This window comes from Aspergillus bombycis (genome assembly GCF_001792695.1).
Source record: "Aspergillus bombycis strain NRRL26010 chromosome Unknown contig00004, whole genome shotgun sequence".
NCBI classification, from domain to species: Eukaryota; Fungi; Ascomycota; class Eurotiomycetes; order Eurotiales; family Aspergillaceae; genus Aspergillus; species Aspergillus bombycis.
Window position 1 is genome coordinate 314,075 of NW_019170006.1, and position 15,560 is coordinate 329,634.

Genomic DNA, 15,560 nt, shown 5'->3' on the forward strand with positions numbered 1-15,560 from the left:
CTTCATCCTGACTCAATCAAACGCCTTGCCATGAGTACTCTCACCAGAGGCCATTCATGTGTGCTGTGTCAGCAGCGCAAAGTCCGTTGTGATCAGCAGAAGCCCTGTGCCAACTGTGTCAAGGCACAAGTTGAGTGCCGGGTTTTGCCTCCGTCGCTTCCTAAGAGGAGAAAGAAGAAGTTGCATGAGCGAGATCTGATTGACCGGCTTAAGAAGTATGAGACTCTTATGTCTCAGCATGGAATTGACTTCGACTCGGTCCTGGCAGGCGGGGACACTGTCGCCAGTCTCGAGCATGGCCGCAGTGGATCGGGAACTGCTGCAGAAGGTAGTGCACAGAATCATAAATCACAAGAGCATGGCAAGTAAGTCTAATCTGGCTGTTATCGTTCTTTCCGATTGCTGTGTTATTGATGCTTTCCAGACGCTCGAAATGGTTTCCATTTTACCATGAGGTTCGTCCATGAACACGGTCTCTCATTCTGGTCCTCTACATCACCAGACAGGTGACTCGATATGAGGGATTGAATGTACCAAAAATCTGAATTTATCCAGTACTGCGCAACCGATGATATGCTGCGCGATACGTCCGACGATGAGAACGAGCGGCCCACTATCCATCATTCATTCGATACCATGTTTGGTGATACCGATGGCTTCCCATTCAATGCCTGTGGCTCGCCGGCCGAGATAACCGATTTACACCCGCCGGGGATCAAAATATTCCAAGCATGGCAGGCTTATATCAACAATGTAAACCCTCTCTTGAAGATTAGTCACGTTCCAACCCTCCAGTCACAAGTGGTCGAAGCAGCAACCGACCCTGCTAAGATTCCCAAACCGCTCGAAGCGTTGATGTTTGGCATCTATCTCATCACTGTGACTTCTCTGACAGATGAAGAGGTGAAAGGCACCTTTGGTGAAGAAAAAGCGGTGCTCCTGTCCAGGTATCATCAAGGCGCACAGCAAGCCTTGATAAACGCTGGCTTCATGAGATCAAATGAGCTTATGGTGTTGCAAGCGTACTTTCTGTACCTGGTACGTCGACCTTGGTGCTTTCCCTACATTCTTGAATAAACCTTTTCTCCAGTATATGCTCCCATCGACTCATTTCCGCTATAGTTTAGTGTAGTACAATACGTCGATCCTCGGTCTCTTTTCTGCCTGATCGGCATTGCAGTACGTATAGCCACACGTCTCGGCTTACATCGAGACGGCACTCAGCTCGGCTTGTCACCATTCGAAACAGAGCAGCGGAAACGACTATGGTGGCAGATTGTCGCTTTTGACAAACGAATTGCAGAGGTAACTGGATCGACGATTACGGCGCTCTCTTCCTCTGGAACCGACTCCGGGCTCCCCCTTAATGTGAACGATGCAGACCTACACCTCCACGCCAAAGAACCCCCAGTCCCCAGCACTAGCGCGACTGAGATGCTCTTCTGTCTCATACGCATTGAACTCACAATGGCAGCTGTTCCTAATGGCATGCGATCCAATCCTGCGGCTCTAAACAATCTGTTCGCGCAACACCACGCAACCCCCTCGCCAGCCGACGCCACTATTCAAGAAACGAACAGCCAGCCTCCGACAAGCGGTCTCGATCGCTACTGTGCACACATGGAGTCCACGTATCTAGAACACTGCGATCATAGAATCCCCGTTCAGTTCTTTGCTCTGATGATGGCGCGTGTGTCGCTTTGCAGACTTCGAATTGTCAACTTTATGTCTCGGGGCGTGTCCGCCACCACTCTCGAAGACCGGGAGCGCGACGCCCTCTTCATTACTGCTACCCAAATGCTTGAGTACGATAATGTTATCCATACGACCCCCAGTCTACGCAACTTTCTTTGGTACACTCAGCTACTAGTCCCCCTGCCAGGCTATGTCTTCCTCGTCGGTGAGCTGCGCCAGCGCACTACGGGCGAGCCATGTGAGCGTGCATGGAAAGCCATCTGCGGCAACTACAACCACAGGGGCCTAGTCCGCAAGCTGAGAAGTCCCATGCATGTTGCCTTCGGTCGCATGCTCCTAAAGGCCTGGGACGCACATGAGGAGGCCGACCTCCAACTTGGGAGGAATGTGCAACCTCCACAGATGGTTACATTGCTGCGTGAACATGTGGCCCAGCTATCTTCAGCATCGCAATCAAAGCCAGATGTGGCAGGCAATGGTAGCACAGACTCTGTGAGGACCACAACCGGTGACTCCGTCACTGGAACCAGAATGTGGGCTGGCGGCGATAACCCTGTACTAAACAGAATGAGCCGGCCATCCGAGATGGTTTCCAACGAAGAATTGATTCTCCCGTCTCTGCACAGCGCGAATCAAATGAATGATGAGGTTCTGCCCGACCAGAATGACGCCGACTGGTCATATCTTATGCAACCTGATGTGCTGGGGGAGCTTTGCGGCAATACTGGGCCAGCTTTTACGCACAGCGGTGGTTTTTATTATCCCTTTGGGCCATGATGATAGCCGGGAACCACTGAGGATTCCTGGCAGAAGTCCCGGTTCAATTCAAGTGCTCCTCCCCACACCCAGGAAATGATCGGAACAGGTAAACTGACACCACGTTGGATTATAATCATGTGTCGAGCTCCCCGTCTGACATGCTCCAGATATCAAGGTGGGAACTCACCTCTCATTCGTGTCCTGTGTCACTACATCCGAAGCTGGCTACATACCTAATTGCTAGTGCAGGTACTGAACCGGCCCAGAGATACCGTACATCCGAGTCTTCGAGATATCCCATAACACGTAAAGGGCAGAGTGCCAGCTCCTCCTCCAAAGGCATTATGTGTGCACTAGATCTGGGGTCTTCACGGTGATAGCGTCTACCCATGTATCAGCCCCTGCAATCCTGTAACTACACCTCCCATGGTGGATGATATCTTGCGTAAGGAAGGTGGAGGGGCATAAGTCTATACTCGGCGACAGGTTATCGATAACAGCACGCCAAGTACAACATTTTGTCGCGTATCCATTGCGAGAGTCTAGATCAACGATTTCAGACAGTGGTGTGGACCGTTATACTGTGCAATATACACAATGTCATCTATAGCCCTAGCTATTGGATTTTCATGCGTGCAAGTTCAGGTAAAGCCCATTTCTGCATCCATTCGCATCCCATGACTTGCACAGCCGTCAGCCTCTCCTCGGGCCGAAATGCCAATATAGTATGTAATATAGCGAACCAGGCAGTCTTCTCCTCCTGTCCTATTTCACTCATGTCAAACTTCCGTCTTGGTTTCTGCACTGCATCGTGGAATCGCTGCACTAGTGGCCTTGCGGTGGCGCCACTGTGTCTTGTGCTATTTTTATTGAACCACCGTGCACGAGAGTCCCACTGTAACTACCATTGCGGCGGCAGCTTTCCGAGGGTATCAACTTGCTCCTTAATTACCCAGTCAGCTGAAGGATTAAATCCTTCAAAGAGCGGTTGCTGGGCGATGATTGTCCAAATCGTACATGCCAGAGTCCAGATATCAGAAGGAAAGGAAAGCGGCGTTTCGGATTCAAAATGGGCTTCTGGGGGAACTAGAGTGTCCAGGACATTCGAGTAATGTCGCTTACTACTAAGTGGCGTAAAGGACTCTCTGAAGTCAGTCAGGAATATCTGAGCTTCTGGTAGAGAAACAAGTCCGCTTTCTTTCCCTAGCCAAGCAGGTACAACAACGTGGGTGGGAGCACTTTGAGGGAGGGAGCCCTAGTCTAGACGGATGACAGGCTTATGATGCGGTTGTCCACACCTCTCGTATAGCTGCTCTTTCGAGAGTGTGTCTATACTCTCCGGCAGACGGATTAAAATATTACCAGCATGGAGATCTACAGTAAATCCAGTACATTAGGAAGCATTCGAAAACATCCCCCAACTCCCCCAAATACAACGTCTGGAAAAGGATTCTTACCACCATGAGCAATGCCCTCGGAGTGTAGGAACACCACAGCCTGGACAAGTTGGGCAACAATACCCCTGGCTATGGGCAGTTGGAAGAGCCGAATCGATGAAGCATCTTTGGCCTCGGCTAGACTCATCATTCCTGGTACTGTGACCAAGCACTGGTGTGTACCATTCGGGCCAGAAAGAAGAAATTCGTCCAATATAGGTGGAATCAACGCTTTCCCCGAGTGTACGTCAGCCTGAGAACGCACGAGGTCCAGCTGGCGCAAGATATTGCTCTCCTGGGAGTCCACCGAATCAATTGATGAGACCAAACTCTTTATTGAGACATATTTGCTGGTTTGCTGATCTCTCGCCAACCATACAGTTGAGTACGCACCGAAACCAAGCTTATGGATAATGCAGTATCGGTCTTTCAATTGCTATCCCACCATTACTGGATGGTATCCTCCAGGACGGTATCGCTCCAGCTTCTCCACATCGTCGATGGGCATATATTCGACACTACTAAGGGAGGACTGCATTTGGTTCCTACTAACCGTGCAGGACTTGAAATGTGGAATTCCATGGACAGCGCTGGTAGAGCGGAAGACAGGCTTAGAAAACAGGCATAAGTGCCGCTTCATGGTATTAGAGGACTCCGTGCTGCAGAGAGCTAAATGCGCGAAAGGCTGTTGAGAATGATTGAGACTTCCATAATGCGTGTTCCTGAGACTTGGCGGTATTCTTCGCAAAGAGAATAACGTTATAGGTTCCTGCAAAATCCCGCAAAATGCTCCAGCTCCGCAAGACCCCATTAATATAACTGTTACTTACTATAATTCCTTGCGCATAGCAAAACATAAAGAGGTTTTCTGTGTGATTTAACAGAATCCAATTTTCTAACGGCAAATGCAGGTTCTGGAGAGATAAAATGTCCACCTTTGTAACGTTAGTAAGGGTTTCAACTTCTCAATCATTGGTCTACTCCCTATCCCTTAGATCGTCATTCTATAGAATAAAGCGTGCTTGGGCAGCATATCCTGCATGCAATGGTCTCATCTGGCAAGGACAGTACTCATATTCATTCCTGCCACTTGCAAATAGAATATCCTTCCGTGGCGGATTACTGCTCGGCCTCTAAATGATATCGGTCGTTTGTAATTGAGGCTTCGCAAGCTAGACCGGAATCCTTGTCTAGTACTTATTATAGATTCAATATGTGTCTCATGTTCAGTTTCCCCTGCTTCATATTCGATGATCACATCAATAGTCTTCGCTATCGATAAACTCCCATTTGGCCTTCACCGCATGATGTAACTTCTTCATAGGCCAGGCATGGATGGCCTTGGTCTTCTCAATGACAGCCTCTAATGCTTCGCGTTCCCTCGGATCAGTGAAGTACTCGCCGTAAAGTATGATGCTAATCACTGCATTAACCAGGGCGGGCGAGAGGCTCTGGTGGCTGAGGCCAATCCCGCAAATGTTGAGCACTATCGATCGGACCTGTGCCTCAACCTTGCGGTGTGCAATGCGGCAATGCGGATCGTTTCTATGAGTCAATCAAAATCAAGAGTCGGGTAAAGAGACGTGGGCAAAGGTATTAGAAGGCAACATACCTGATGTTAGGATTTTCCGCGATCAAGATCATTCGAGCGATTTCATAGTGCTGGGCGCCAAATACTTGTGCACTTGAGCAGTACCACACAGTCGAAAATATCTCCCCCTTGGACTTATCGGCCTTTTTGTCGAGGATTGGAACGAACTCAGGCATAAGTTCCGTGGTAATCGAGTGCAGTTTTTCCTTTAACACAGCTGTATTCAAGATAATCAGCTGCATGTACTTGTTCCAGCAGAGCTTGTTGAAGCTCACCCCAGTCTAGTGGCGACCTGTCCCCCAGCCACCATCTCGTTACATCTCCGGCAAATAATATCAGTTTGTTGGCAGCAGAGGCACCTTGGCGCTTATCTTGGTCGGGGGTCATTCGGGGGAAGCGCTGCATAGCTAATGCATAGTAGATCTCCTGCCTAATAGCTATCCAGAATACAGCATTGGCGAAGCTGTGGTGTGTGGGTATTGAGACAGTGGTTTCTATGATGGCCTGTATGATAGCAAGGAAATTAACAGGCTGCTGGTCACGAGCTCCAGTGCTACTATCAATCTCCTCCTCCTCCTCTTCAATCTCTTCATATTGCCGCAGGATCACTGCAGCTGCCATAATGTTCTCTTGGTATTCTCTGTCACAAATCTTATGGAAGTCTAAGAGCGCGGGTATGCATTTTAGCATATACTCAACCGCGGTAGACGTCGACAGATGGGGAAGAACCTGCCCGTGATAGCTCGGTCCTCTGGATGTCCTGTACTGCGGTAAACGACTGAGATGGCGCGATGCAACGGCATAAATAGCATTTCGAAGTGGAGGGCAATGTCGGGCGCGGTACGGAACCACTACTTGAAAATGTCTCCTGTCATCACAGACGTCAAACTATGCCCCTGTCAGCTTTGGTTTAACATCGCACACGGTGTATACTATACCCAGGGAGAAAGTTCCTCAATAAAGTACCGTAAGAGGCAGGCTTCTTGTACGCTTTCAAATGGTTCGAGGGCTGCATCGCTAGAAGTGGGAGTAGGACTGTATCCAGACTGAACTGGTACACTGCAAGAACTGGTCCCCTTGCTACTGGCACGGTGGCCTATTTCCTCTGGACTCCCTGACACAGATATAGTATGGGCATGAAAGCTTGTATCAGATTTATCTGATAGCTGGGGGCTGAATTCACTTGTAACCGAATCCTGTAATGACTCATCTTCTCTATAAATGGGTCCAGTGAGACTTGAAACATCATGCGTTAACTGATCAGCTTCGCATGCTGTGATAGCTAGAGCATGTAGACGCTGGTTTTCGGAAGCAGTGAAATCAAGGCAATGGGAAGGTTCGGAAGAGGGCTGTGCTGTTGGACTCGTGTGAGGGATGGTAGAAGGCCCTTGGTCGGTGTGTCCAATGGAATGGTCAAACTGGACATGGCTGACAACAGATCCGCCTGTATCATGCACACGTAGCCGAGCTACGAAAGCCGATCAGTCCTCACAGTCTCACTAGATTATTGGAATTCCTCCAGAAGGTTACTCACCTCGCTTAGGCCTACTGTTCACCCAATGCTGGTCTTCCGAAAAATGGGCAGTAGACCCTGGACGGAAGATCTGTCTTTTTGATACTACAACACAGTCTAGATTCTTCGCTTCACATCGTCCGCACTTGGGTGCTTGCTTATCACCTGTAAGTTAAACACGCTATGATCAGCATGGTTTCCGGCCACTCTATGTATGCAGTCATGCAAGGGTGTAGCATCCAATAGCATCCGAATACGAGCCACATTTGTCTTTCTTCCTTCTTGGGCGCTCAAGAGCTAGACCTGTACCACTGTTACTAGCACTACTTTAGTCTTACATTTCAGGTGTTTGTCTGTCGGATGAGTTAGTACGAAAGAGTGTACAGGGGAGGCTAGTACACGACTGACCACGGCAATTCCAGCATGGTTCTTGAACTGCTCGACTCCGCTGCATTGGCATCATCTCTCTGTCGGCGACGATATCCAAAAAGGGTTAAATTGATGTGGCCATCGAAAGGTCATGGTCACCGAGTGAGGTTCAAGTTGGCTGAAGACATCGACCGCGGCGGGACCTTCCATATCGGGGAATCCTACAAGTAAAATGCGGGGAACAACCCCAGCGCCATCTTAGGAAGATTTCCCCGCTGTCGCTCGCAGCTATACTAGATATGGAAAGCGTCGCCGCAAAGACAGTCTTTCGAGTATCAACAGTGTATAGAACAACAGAAATGAAGCATCACGATGTCGCAGCCCACATACCTAGATGAGATGCTTTCAAGGGTATATATAGACGGTACCATGTCACGGATGATCTCCCAACACAATAAATCATCTTCTGTCAGACAAGTTACACAGCGAAGTACAACATGGAACAACTCTCGATTGCAGTTGCTGGCCTTGGCCGGATGGTAAGCTTGCGAGCCATAATATCTCGAGATCGGTCCTAACAGAGATACACGCAGGGTAAACGCCATGTCCACACCTTGATCTACCGGGTCCCTCGTGCGCGTGTTGTGGCTGTATGTAGCACAGTGCCCGAAGAGGTTGAGTGGGCAAAGAACAACGAAGAGTACAAAGAATTCGGCATTGCGGTATACAGCAACTACGATGATATGCTGGCTCATCAAGGACTCAATGCCGTTTGGGTCTCCACTAGTACGGATGTGCACGCAAGCCAGACATTGGCTGCCATCGAGAAAGGAATCCACGTCCTCTGTGAAAAGCCATTGAGCACGGATCTGAAGGAGGTATGCGACAGCCACCGGCGGAAATCATGATCTCTAGATGACAAATAAATGCTAATGTGGTTGGTTCAAATTAGGCTCAGTCTGTCGTCGATATCGCCAACCAGCACCCAGAGCTCAAGGTGATGGCTGGATTCTCCCGCCGATTCGATGCCTCATACCGCGACGCTAGTGACAAAATTTTCCAAGGGAAGGCCATCGGAAGCCCATTCATGGTTCGCTCCAACACTTGCGATCTTCGTGACGACACCGGATTCTTTGTGCGCTATGCAGGCCGCAATGGCGGTATCTTCGTGGATTGTGCCATCCATGACATTGATTTATCCCTTTGGTATTTGGGAAACCCCGTACCAAAGGCCTGCTGGGCCGCTGGCACACTGCAGCACCACCCAGAGCTGAAAGATCTGTCGGATGTTGACAACGCAGTGGGAATGGTAGAGTTCTGGGGCGGGAAGATTGCATACTTCTACTGCTCACGAACCCAAGCCCACGGACACGATGTGTGCACAGAGATCACTGGCTCCGATGGCAAGATCATGGTGAATGTCATGCCCCGAAGCAACCATGTCGTGGTCGCCGACAAGTTGGGCATGAGAAACCAAGTGCCCCCCGAGTACTGGCAACGGTTTGAGGACGCATTTGCCGTGGAAGCAAACGAGTTCACCGAGGCAGTTCTGAAGGACAAGCCTGTACCTTTGCCTCTTGAAAATGGTATCATGGTGATGAAAATTGGCAGAGCTTTGCAGGATGCCCTTCTCACTGGCCAATTGGTGCGATTCGATGAGAACGGAGAACGTGTCTGAATTGGGTAGCCATGGTTAATTTTGTGAGAGCTGGAAGAGGGCTTTGGAGTGTTAGACCATAAAGATAGACCAAAATTTGCTTACTTGAAACACCTACAGTATGTATAACATATCCTGTAGCGCATTAAAAACTGAGATAGTCTATGGTTTTTTTTAAAAAAAAAAAAAGAGTACTTGTGGCGTACAGAGCCCGTCTCTTGTAGAGAAGGTGAGAGGGGAGTTCATTTCCGGATATCATGGACAAGTATCTATGCTTTGAGAACACGTTCTTTAGTATTGTACGTTATTGTCCTTGCGGGAGAGTTATATGGCTGGCGTGCTACAGTACCTGCTCCTTGACGCAGGGAATGAACCATATGATCAGAATTACAGCAATCCATGCAAACAATGGTATGGCAAACCTCAGGCTCCGAGTTGCACATCCCCCGGAATTTACTTTGATCTACTCCGCGATTCCCCCGCATTTTCCCCAGAAAACGATCACCCACGCTACAACTGACAATAGCCGACGGACCAATCATGGCAGGGGTAACGAGAGTTAAATGAACTCAAAAATCAGGCTGCCTCGCCGGGCATTACTGAAAACGGAAATTCTCGATGTCGGTATTGATTCAATGACGTCTACAGGACAAGAATCATTTCCGTGTTTTCAATAACCGTAAACTTTCGACTCGGAATTCCGATATATCATCTGAATATGCCGGTGTACTTAATGACGCCGGGCATCAATTTGTCTTCGGTGTTCTTCAAGAAAGAAACCCGGTTGACATTCAATTCAATCGGGATCGCGTCCCCCTATTGATGATCATGGCGACGGATAGGAAGAAAGACACTAAGCCACACTTCACTTCGGAAGGGGTTTCCACTTCGGAGCATCACGAAACGGTTGCTATCAAACCCGATATAGAACTACAAGAGACACCTGCCTACGGTCCCGATGGCATCCAAGGCCTCGTCAGCTCGGGGTATGTCCTTGGAGCGGCTTTCCTAGCATCCCTTGGAGGCTTCTCATTTGGATATGATCAAGGAGTGATATCCATTATAAATGTCATGGAGCAATTTCACGCCGTCTATCCTCAAGCCGAGACCGCCTTCGGCAAAGGGTTAATGACGGGGATGCTGTTGCTCGGGGCGTTTGTAGGCTGTCTCTTCATGCCCTACCTCGCCGATCGAATCTCCCGCAAGTGGGCACTGACCGTAGTCGTCGTGATCTTTGATATCGGTGCCATAATCCAAACCTGCGCGCGAAACTATGGCACGTTAGTGGCAGGGAGGGCCATCGGTGGCATCGGGGTTGGAACACTCGCAATGGTATGTACATGACGCTCGATATACCCGAACGATCCTTACTACACTGGTTCATCTCGCTCACCTAGTCATGAAGGGTGCCCCGCTCTACATCTCCGAGATATCTCCACCCAACCTACGAGGAACGCTGTTGGTGTTGGAGTCTGTCTCCATTGTCTCTGGCGTCGTCATCTCATACTGGATTACATTCGGTACAAGGTTGATCGAGAGCGAGGTCTCGTTCCGTCTGCCATTCGGTCTGCAGATGGTGTGCGCAACAATTCTTGGTGTTGGCATCCATTTCTTCCCCTACTCACCTCGATGGCTTGCCCTCGTCAACCGCCAACAGGATTGCCTCACCAGTCTGTCCAAGCTCCGAGGCCTGCCAGAGACCGATGAACGAGTACAAGCTGAATTCCAAGGTATCATCACTGAGGTCAAGTTTCAAGAGCTTATCCAGGAGCGAAGGCACCCTGGTAAGCACGGTGTCAAACGACAGCTGCTCGCTTGGCGAGACCTATTCGGCCGGAAAGGCTGGCGGAGGACAGTCGTTGGTTGTGGAGTCGCGTTTTTCCAGCAATTCATAGGGATCAACGCATTTATCTACTACGCGCCGACATTGTTTCAATCCATCGGCCAATCCGACGAGATGTCGCTTATACTGTCGGGCGTCTTCAATGTCCTACAGCTAGTCACCGTCCTTGTTTGCTTCGTGATCATCGATAAGGTTGGACGCCGGCCGTTGGCAATCTTCGGTGGCTTTGCCACCGGAGTCGCGTACATTGTCATTGCCATTCTATCTGGGCTATATGGCAAAGACTGGTCCGCGCACACAGCTGCCGGCTGGGCCTGTGTCGCCATGGCCTTTCTATTCATTCTGATTTTCGGTCTCACGTATTCTCCTCTTGGCTGGGCCCTGCCCTCCGAAGTCTTTCCCAACGCGACTCGGTCGAAGGGTGTGGCATTGTCGACCAGCACCAACTGGCTCTCCAATTTTATCGTAGGTGTTGCCACGCCTCCCATGATGGAGAACCTCGGCTACCGCACCTATGTCTTCTTCGCAGTCTGGTGTGTCATGGCCGGTATCTGGGCACTTATCTTTGTCCCCGAGACCAGCGGCAAAACCCTAGAAGAGATTGATGACGTGTTTGGCGATACCAGCGGACATGAAGAGCAAGAGGTTATGAGAGCCGCTGCTCTATCAACCATGAGGCCGCCGGTCCAGCCCACTGTATGAAGGCGCGGATATGATACCCCATTAGTTCATTTTGTTTATTTTTCTCTCTCACGAGATATATGTAGAGTTACTCCAATAACCCCTTTAACCCAGTGATATCGATGTCATCAAATTCATGCATATAATATCATATTCTCTATTGCACATCGCTTCATCAGTATCATCAAATAAACCATCTATCCCACAACAAACAGTCGCCGGCACAAGACAAACCCAACCCCAGACTACAAACTAAACTCCAACCTATTTCCCGCGAAATCCCTCGCAAAAAACCGAGTCGGGTACTCCTCCGTCATCTCACCTGCAACAAGTCAACAATACCACTCATATAGAAGATGATGAAGGAGGGAAAACTAACCAGAAATAGCCTCGCCAGGCTTATCCGCCTCCCTCGGCGCAGCCCGTCCCCCACGAACGTGATGGTCCCAAATCCGCTGTTGCAGCTTCTGCAGATCCTCCAGGGATCCAATCTTAAAGCAGGGATGACGCGAGGAATCCATCGATTCGTTTGTACCGAATGCGATGTGGACCTGCTGGGGACCTCCTGCGATGTCGAACCTGTATTCGCCGTGTTAATTTCAAATTACTGTAGAGAAAGGAAGAGAATACATGATAGTATGACATACCACGCCGTCGTTTCGACTTGCGCCTGGGGGACTGGGCGGGCTGCTAGACCGAGGGTTTGGACGTAGAATTCGTTGGCCTCGGGGAGGGAACCCTCGGGCACGAGGAGGTTGATGTGTGCGAGACCGGCGATCATGGTGGCTCGTCCTTTAGGCTTTATATTTGGTAGTTATGTAGGGGCTGATATAAGTGAGGGTAACCGATGCTGAGGGGAAGTGTTGGTGAGGGTTCAGTTGGAGTACTCATTTGACTTATATTTAAATTTATAGGGTTGTGCTTTTGCTGGTGGGTTCAATTAGGAAATGATTCCCGGGTCATGCGTCGGAATCCCTTTCCCGGTGCTTCTGGGGTCATTTCCGGCGCATTTCTCAGCCTGTTTATGTGTCTCGTGGTGGATTTGGCTAGACTATCTCGGTTTCTGTGATAGGGGTCTTTATGAGTCATTCCAGATACATCTAACTACGTTGACTGGTGTTATGTCGTGATTCACGGTGTGACTTTCGTCATCTGGAGTGGAGCAGATGGGAATGTCTGTATATCGTCACATTACCTACTCTTGGGCTCAGCCTCTATGATAGGCAACAAGAGGGACGAACTCCTATCAGAACTAGGACAAGATCAAGCAAAGATACAGTCAATTACAAACGCACTCTACGGTCCATCCGTCGAAACCGAGGAAAAAGTCGTCAAATTGTCTAATTGGAATAAACACCCTCTTGCCACTATATACGCCGTCAATCGACTCAACTGAAGGCAGCATATCACATGATTCCCATAACATAGCGATAGATACACATTATTTTATTTCCACCGGGTCTGCTTCATCTATGCAGACGCGACCATCTTGTCCTTGACATACAAGTCGACATACTTGTCCACGTCGTAACCCTCAAGGGCAGACTTGTTCAAGCCCAAGTCAAGCAGCTCGTCGATGCGAGCCTGGTCGAAGTGAGCCTGCAAGTGACGCTTGTACTTGGCCAGGATCTCGGGCTTGGCCTCTTCGCGGCGCAAACGGTGGCCCAGAGGAGCCTCGACAACGACCTCCTCCAGCACAGTACCGTCGTTCAGGGTGACGGTCAGGGCATTGGGGATGGTGCGCTTGGCCGGGTCGTGGTAGTCCGTGGTGAACTGAGTGTCTTCAACGCAGCTAATGCGCTTGCGGAGATCCTCAACGAGTGGGGAGGTGGCCGCCTCCGAGCCATCGGCGTAGTCGGTGGCGGTGAGGCGGTTGAATGCCAGCATGGTGGCAACCATGTACTACATCAAATTAGATCACTGTTCAACCATCTCCCCTCCCACAATTCTTTCAGATGAGAGCTTACCTGGACGCAGTGGTCACGGTCCGCGAAGTTGTCCATCGCCTTGAACTGCTTGTCGATGATGCGAATGCAAGCTTCGTGGGTGCGGTTGGTGATTTCCTTGATATCCTTGGCGCTCTTGCCCATGGCAGCGAGCTTCTTGTTGATGATCTCGGCAGCTTCGATCGCTGTCTGAGAGTGGAATTCGGCTGCGACACAAATGGTTAGATGTCATCTAAGATTCAGTGCACGGGCATACATACCAGGATAGGAGACCTTGAAAAGGACATTCTCCATAACATAGCTGCCATAGGGGCGCTGGAACTTGAACTTGTTGCCCTTGAACAGCACATCGTAGAAGCCCCAGACAGGGGCAGAAAGAACAGTGTGCAATCCACCCTCACCCTTCTGCACCTTGAGCACAAGGTTGACAGCCCGCTGACATGCGTCACCGGCAGCCCAGGACTTTCTTGACATGGTGTTGGGGGAGTGTCTGTAAGTCCGAAGACTCTGTCCGTCGACGAACGCCTGGGTGATGGCATCCGCAGTCTGTTTCTCACTGAGGCCGAGCATCTTAGCAACCACAGCGGTTGTCGCGACCTTAACCAGAACAACGTGGTCCAGGCCAACCTTGTTGTAAGAGTTCTCCAGCGCCAGAACACCCTGGATCTCATGGGCCTTGATCATGGCCTCCAGCACTTCCTTGACTTTCACGATCTTACCACCCGCAATATTGCCGCCCGCGCGGTTGGTCCGGGAGATCCAGTCAGCCACGGCGAGGATACCGCCCAAGTTGTCCGAAGGGTGGCCCCATTCGGCGGCCAACCAGCAGTCATTGTAATCCAGCCAGCGGATCATCGCACCAATGTTGAACGCACCATTGACAGGGTCGAGCTGGTACGGTGTACCGGGCACACGAGTTCCGTTGGGAACAACGGTTCCCTCCACGACGGGACCCAAAAGCTTGGTGCACTCCTTGAATTTCAAGGCTTCCAATCCACAGCCTAGGGTATCGAGGAAAACAAGACGGGCAGTATCATACTGGAATTCAGAAAGTCACAAAGATTTCTTGTCAGACAAATGATGATCTCGTGCAGGTTTGGGGAGGAAATTACGGCAATTAGGCAAGCGAAATACGCAGAATTGAGGGAGACATACAGCTAAGTCGGAGTTAACCTCGTAGTGGTGAATATAGTTAGCCATGTCCTGGATTTCAGGATCGTAGGGCTTCTGGAGGGCACCATCCTGAGCGCCAGACTGAAGAGGTGCCATGGTTGAGAAACGAGAGACTCGAGGAGCGGCCGAGTTAACTGCGCGAAAAGTGTTAAGGGAGGGAAAGGAGGAGGTGGCCGATGAGATTCTGGAGACGGAGGAGATGCGGGACTGGAAAGTGCGGGGAGACCGGTGGGTCAGCCGTCTCAACGCCGAACACGAAGCAGACATGATATGATCGTAGGAGGGCAAGAGAGGGCACTAACTCTCAATGATGTATGAGAGGGAGGTCAATTCGGGGGGGGGGAGGATATCGCAGGGGGAGGGTTTAAGTAGAAGAGGAAGAGAGAGAGAAAATCCCAGGGGGAAAAAAGGAAAGGTAGGGGGAGAAATGGAGAAATGGAGTAATGGGAGAAGAGAGACCGGAGGTTACAATGGAACGGTCACCCTTGAGCCGAGGCCGTGCCTTTTGTTTACTCGCGGCTATTGCCGGTTATGCATCCTTCAACTACTCTTACTTAAGAAAACTGCCCATTGATCAATCAGATCGTCGGGATCCATTTATTTCCTTCCGGACAGGGTTCCAACTGATTCTCAACAAATTTGGAAAGTGCCATATTCCATCTCAACTGGTACGATAGGAACAGAATCTACCATTCCTCTGAACTCGCAAAGTCCGAAAGAGGGGGTGGATGATTTCATCCAACAAACTCCCGCGGTCGGACGGCATTCTCTTGTTTCCGCGGTTATCAGTCGGAAAGGACAAGCATGTGGCGGATCAGCGTCTCATCTTCTTGTCAACCCGTTGATCTAGTTCCGAGATACGGAAGAAAGTAAAATTCAGGGAGATAGAAACATCTT

At 50.0% G+C, this 15,560-nt stretch overlaps 7 protein-coding genes across 7 annotated transcripts; 3 read left to right on the forward strand and 4 right to left on the reverse strand.

The window, feature by feature from the left end:
* Positions 1-30: 30 nt before the first annotated feature.
* On the forward strand, positions 31-2,472 carry ABOM_001137 (uncharacterized protein; the record flags this gene model as incomplete). The annotated part of the gene is made up of 4 exons (XM_022528267.1): positions 31-365; positions 425-455; positions 556-1,038; positions 1,123-2,472. The coding sequence occupies 4 exons, from the start codon at positions 31-33 to the stop codon at positions 2,470-2,472; spliced, it is 2,199 nt and encodes a 732-aa protein (XP_022393893.1).
* A 598-nt stretch (positions 2,473-3,070) lies between these two features.
* ABOM_001138 (uncharacterized protein) lies at positions 3,071-4,041 on the reverse strand (the record flags this gene model as incomplete). The annotated part of the gene is made up of 4 exons (XM_022528268.1): positions 3,071-3,349; positions 3,407-3,599; positions 3,753-3,828; positions 3,912-4,041. The coding sequence occupies 4 exons, from the start codon at positions 4,039-4,041 to the stop codon at positions 3,071-3,073; spliced, it is 678 nt and encodes a 225-aa protein (XP_022394064.1).
* Positions 4,042-5,149: 1,108 nt separating this feature from the next.
* ABOM_001139 (uncharacterized protein) lies at positions 5,150-7,454 on the reverse strand (the record flags this gene model as incomplete). The annotated part of the gene is made up of 7 exons (XM_022528269.1): positions 5,150-5,435; positions 5,503-5,698; positions 5,757-6,369; positions 6,420-6,949; positions 7,016-7,159; positions 7,333-7,347; positions 7,403-7,454. The coding sequence occupies 7 exons, from the start codon at positions 7,452-7,454 to the stop codon at positions 5,150-5,152; spliced, it is 1,836 nt and encodes a 611-aa protein (XP_022393945.1).
* Positions 7,455-7,860: 406 nt separating this feature from the next.
* ABOM_001140 (Gfo/Idh/MocA family protein) lies at positions 7,861-9,041 on the forward strand (the record flags this gene model as incomplete). Its single annotated transcript, XM_022528270.1, has 3 exons — positions 7,861-7,902; positions 7,957-8,241; positions 8,316-9,041. The coding sequence occupies 3 exons, from the start codon at positions 7,861-7,863 to the stop codon at positions 9,039-9,041; spliced, it is 1,053 nt and encodes a 350-aa protein (XP_022393978.1).
* An 807-nt stretch (positions 9,042-9,848) lies between these two features.
* Positions 9,849-11,565, forward strand: ABOM_001141 (sugar porter family MFS transporter; the record flags this gene model as incomplete). The annotated part of the gene is made up of 2 exons (XM_022528271.1): positions 9,849-10,352; positions 10,426-11,565. The coding sequence occupies 2 exons, from the start codon at positions 9,849-9,851 to the stop codon at positions 11,563-11,565; spliced, it is 1,644 nt and encodes a 547-aa protein (XP_022393961.1).
* A 224-nt stretch (positions 11,566-11,789) lies between these two features.
* Positions 11,790-12,325, reverse strand: ABOM_001142 (putative glyoxalase family protein; the record flags this gene model as incomplete). Its single annotated transcript, XM_022528272.1, has 3 exons — positions 11,790-11,866; positions 11,924-12,123; positions 12,192-12,325. 3 exons carry the CDS (start codon positions 12,323-12,325, stop codon positions 11,790-11,792), a joined length of 411 nt encoding a protein of 136 aa, XP_022393979.1.
* A 689-nt stretch (positions 12,326-13,014) lies between these two features.
* ABOM_001143 (putative 2-methylcitrate dehydratase) lies at positions 13,015-14,759 on the reverse strand (the record flags this gene model as incomplete). Its single annotated transcript, XM_022528273.1, has 4 exons — positions 13,015-13,446; positions 13,512-13,696; positions 13,751-14,528; positions 14,646-14,759. 4 exons carry the CDS (start codon positions 14,757-14,759, stop codon positions 13,015-13,017), a joined length of 1,509 nt encoding a protein of 502 aa, XP_022393928.1.
* Positions 14,760-15,560: the final 801 nt, after the last annotated feature.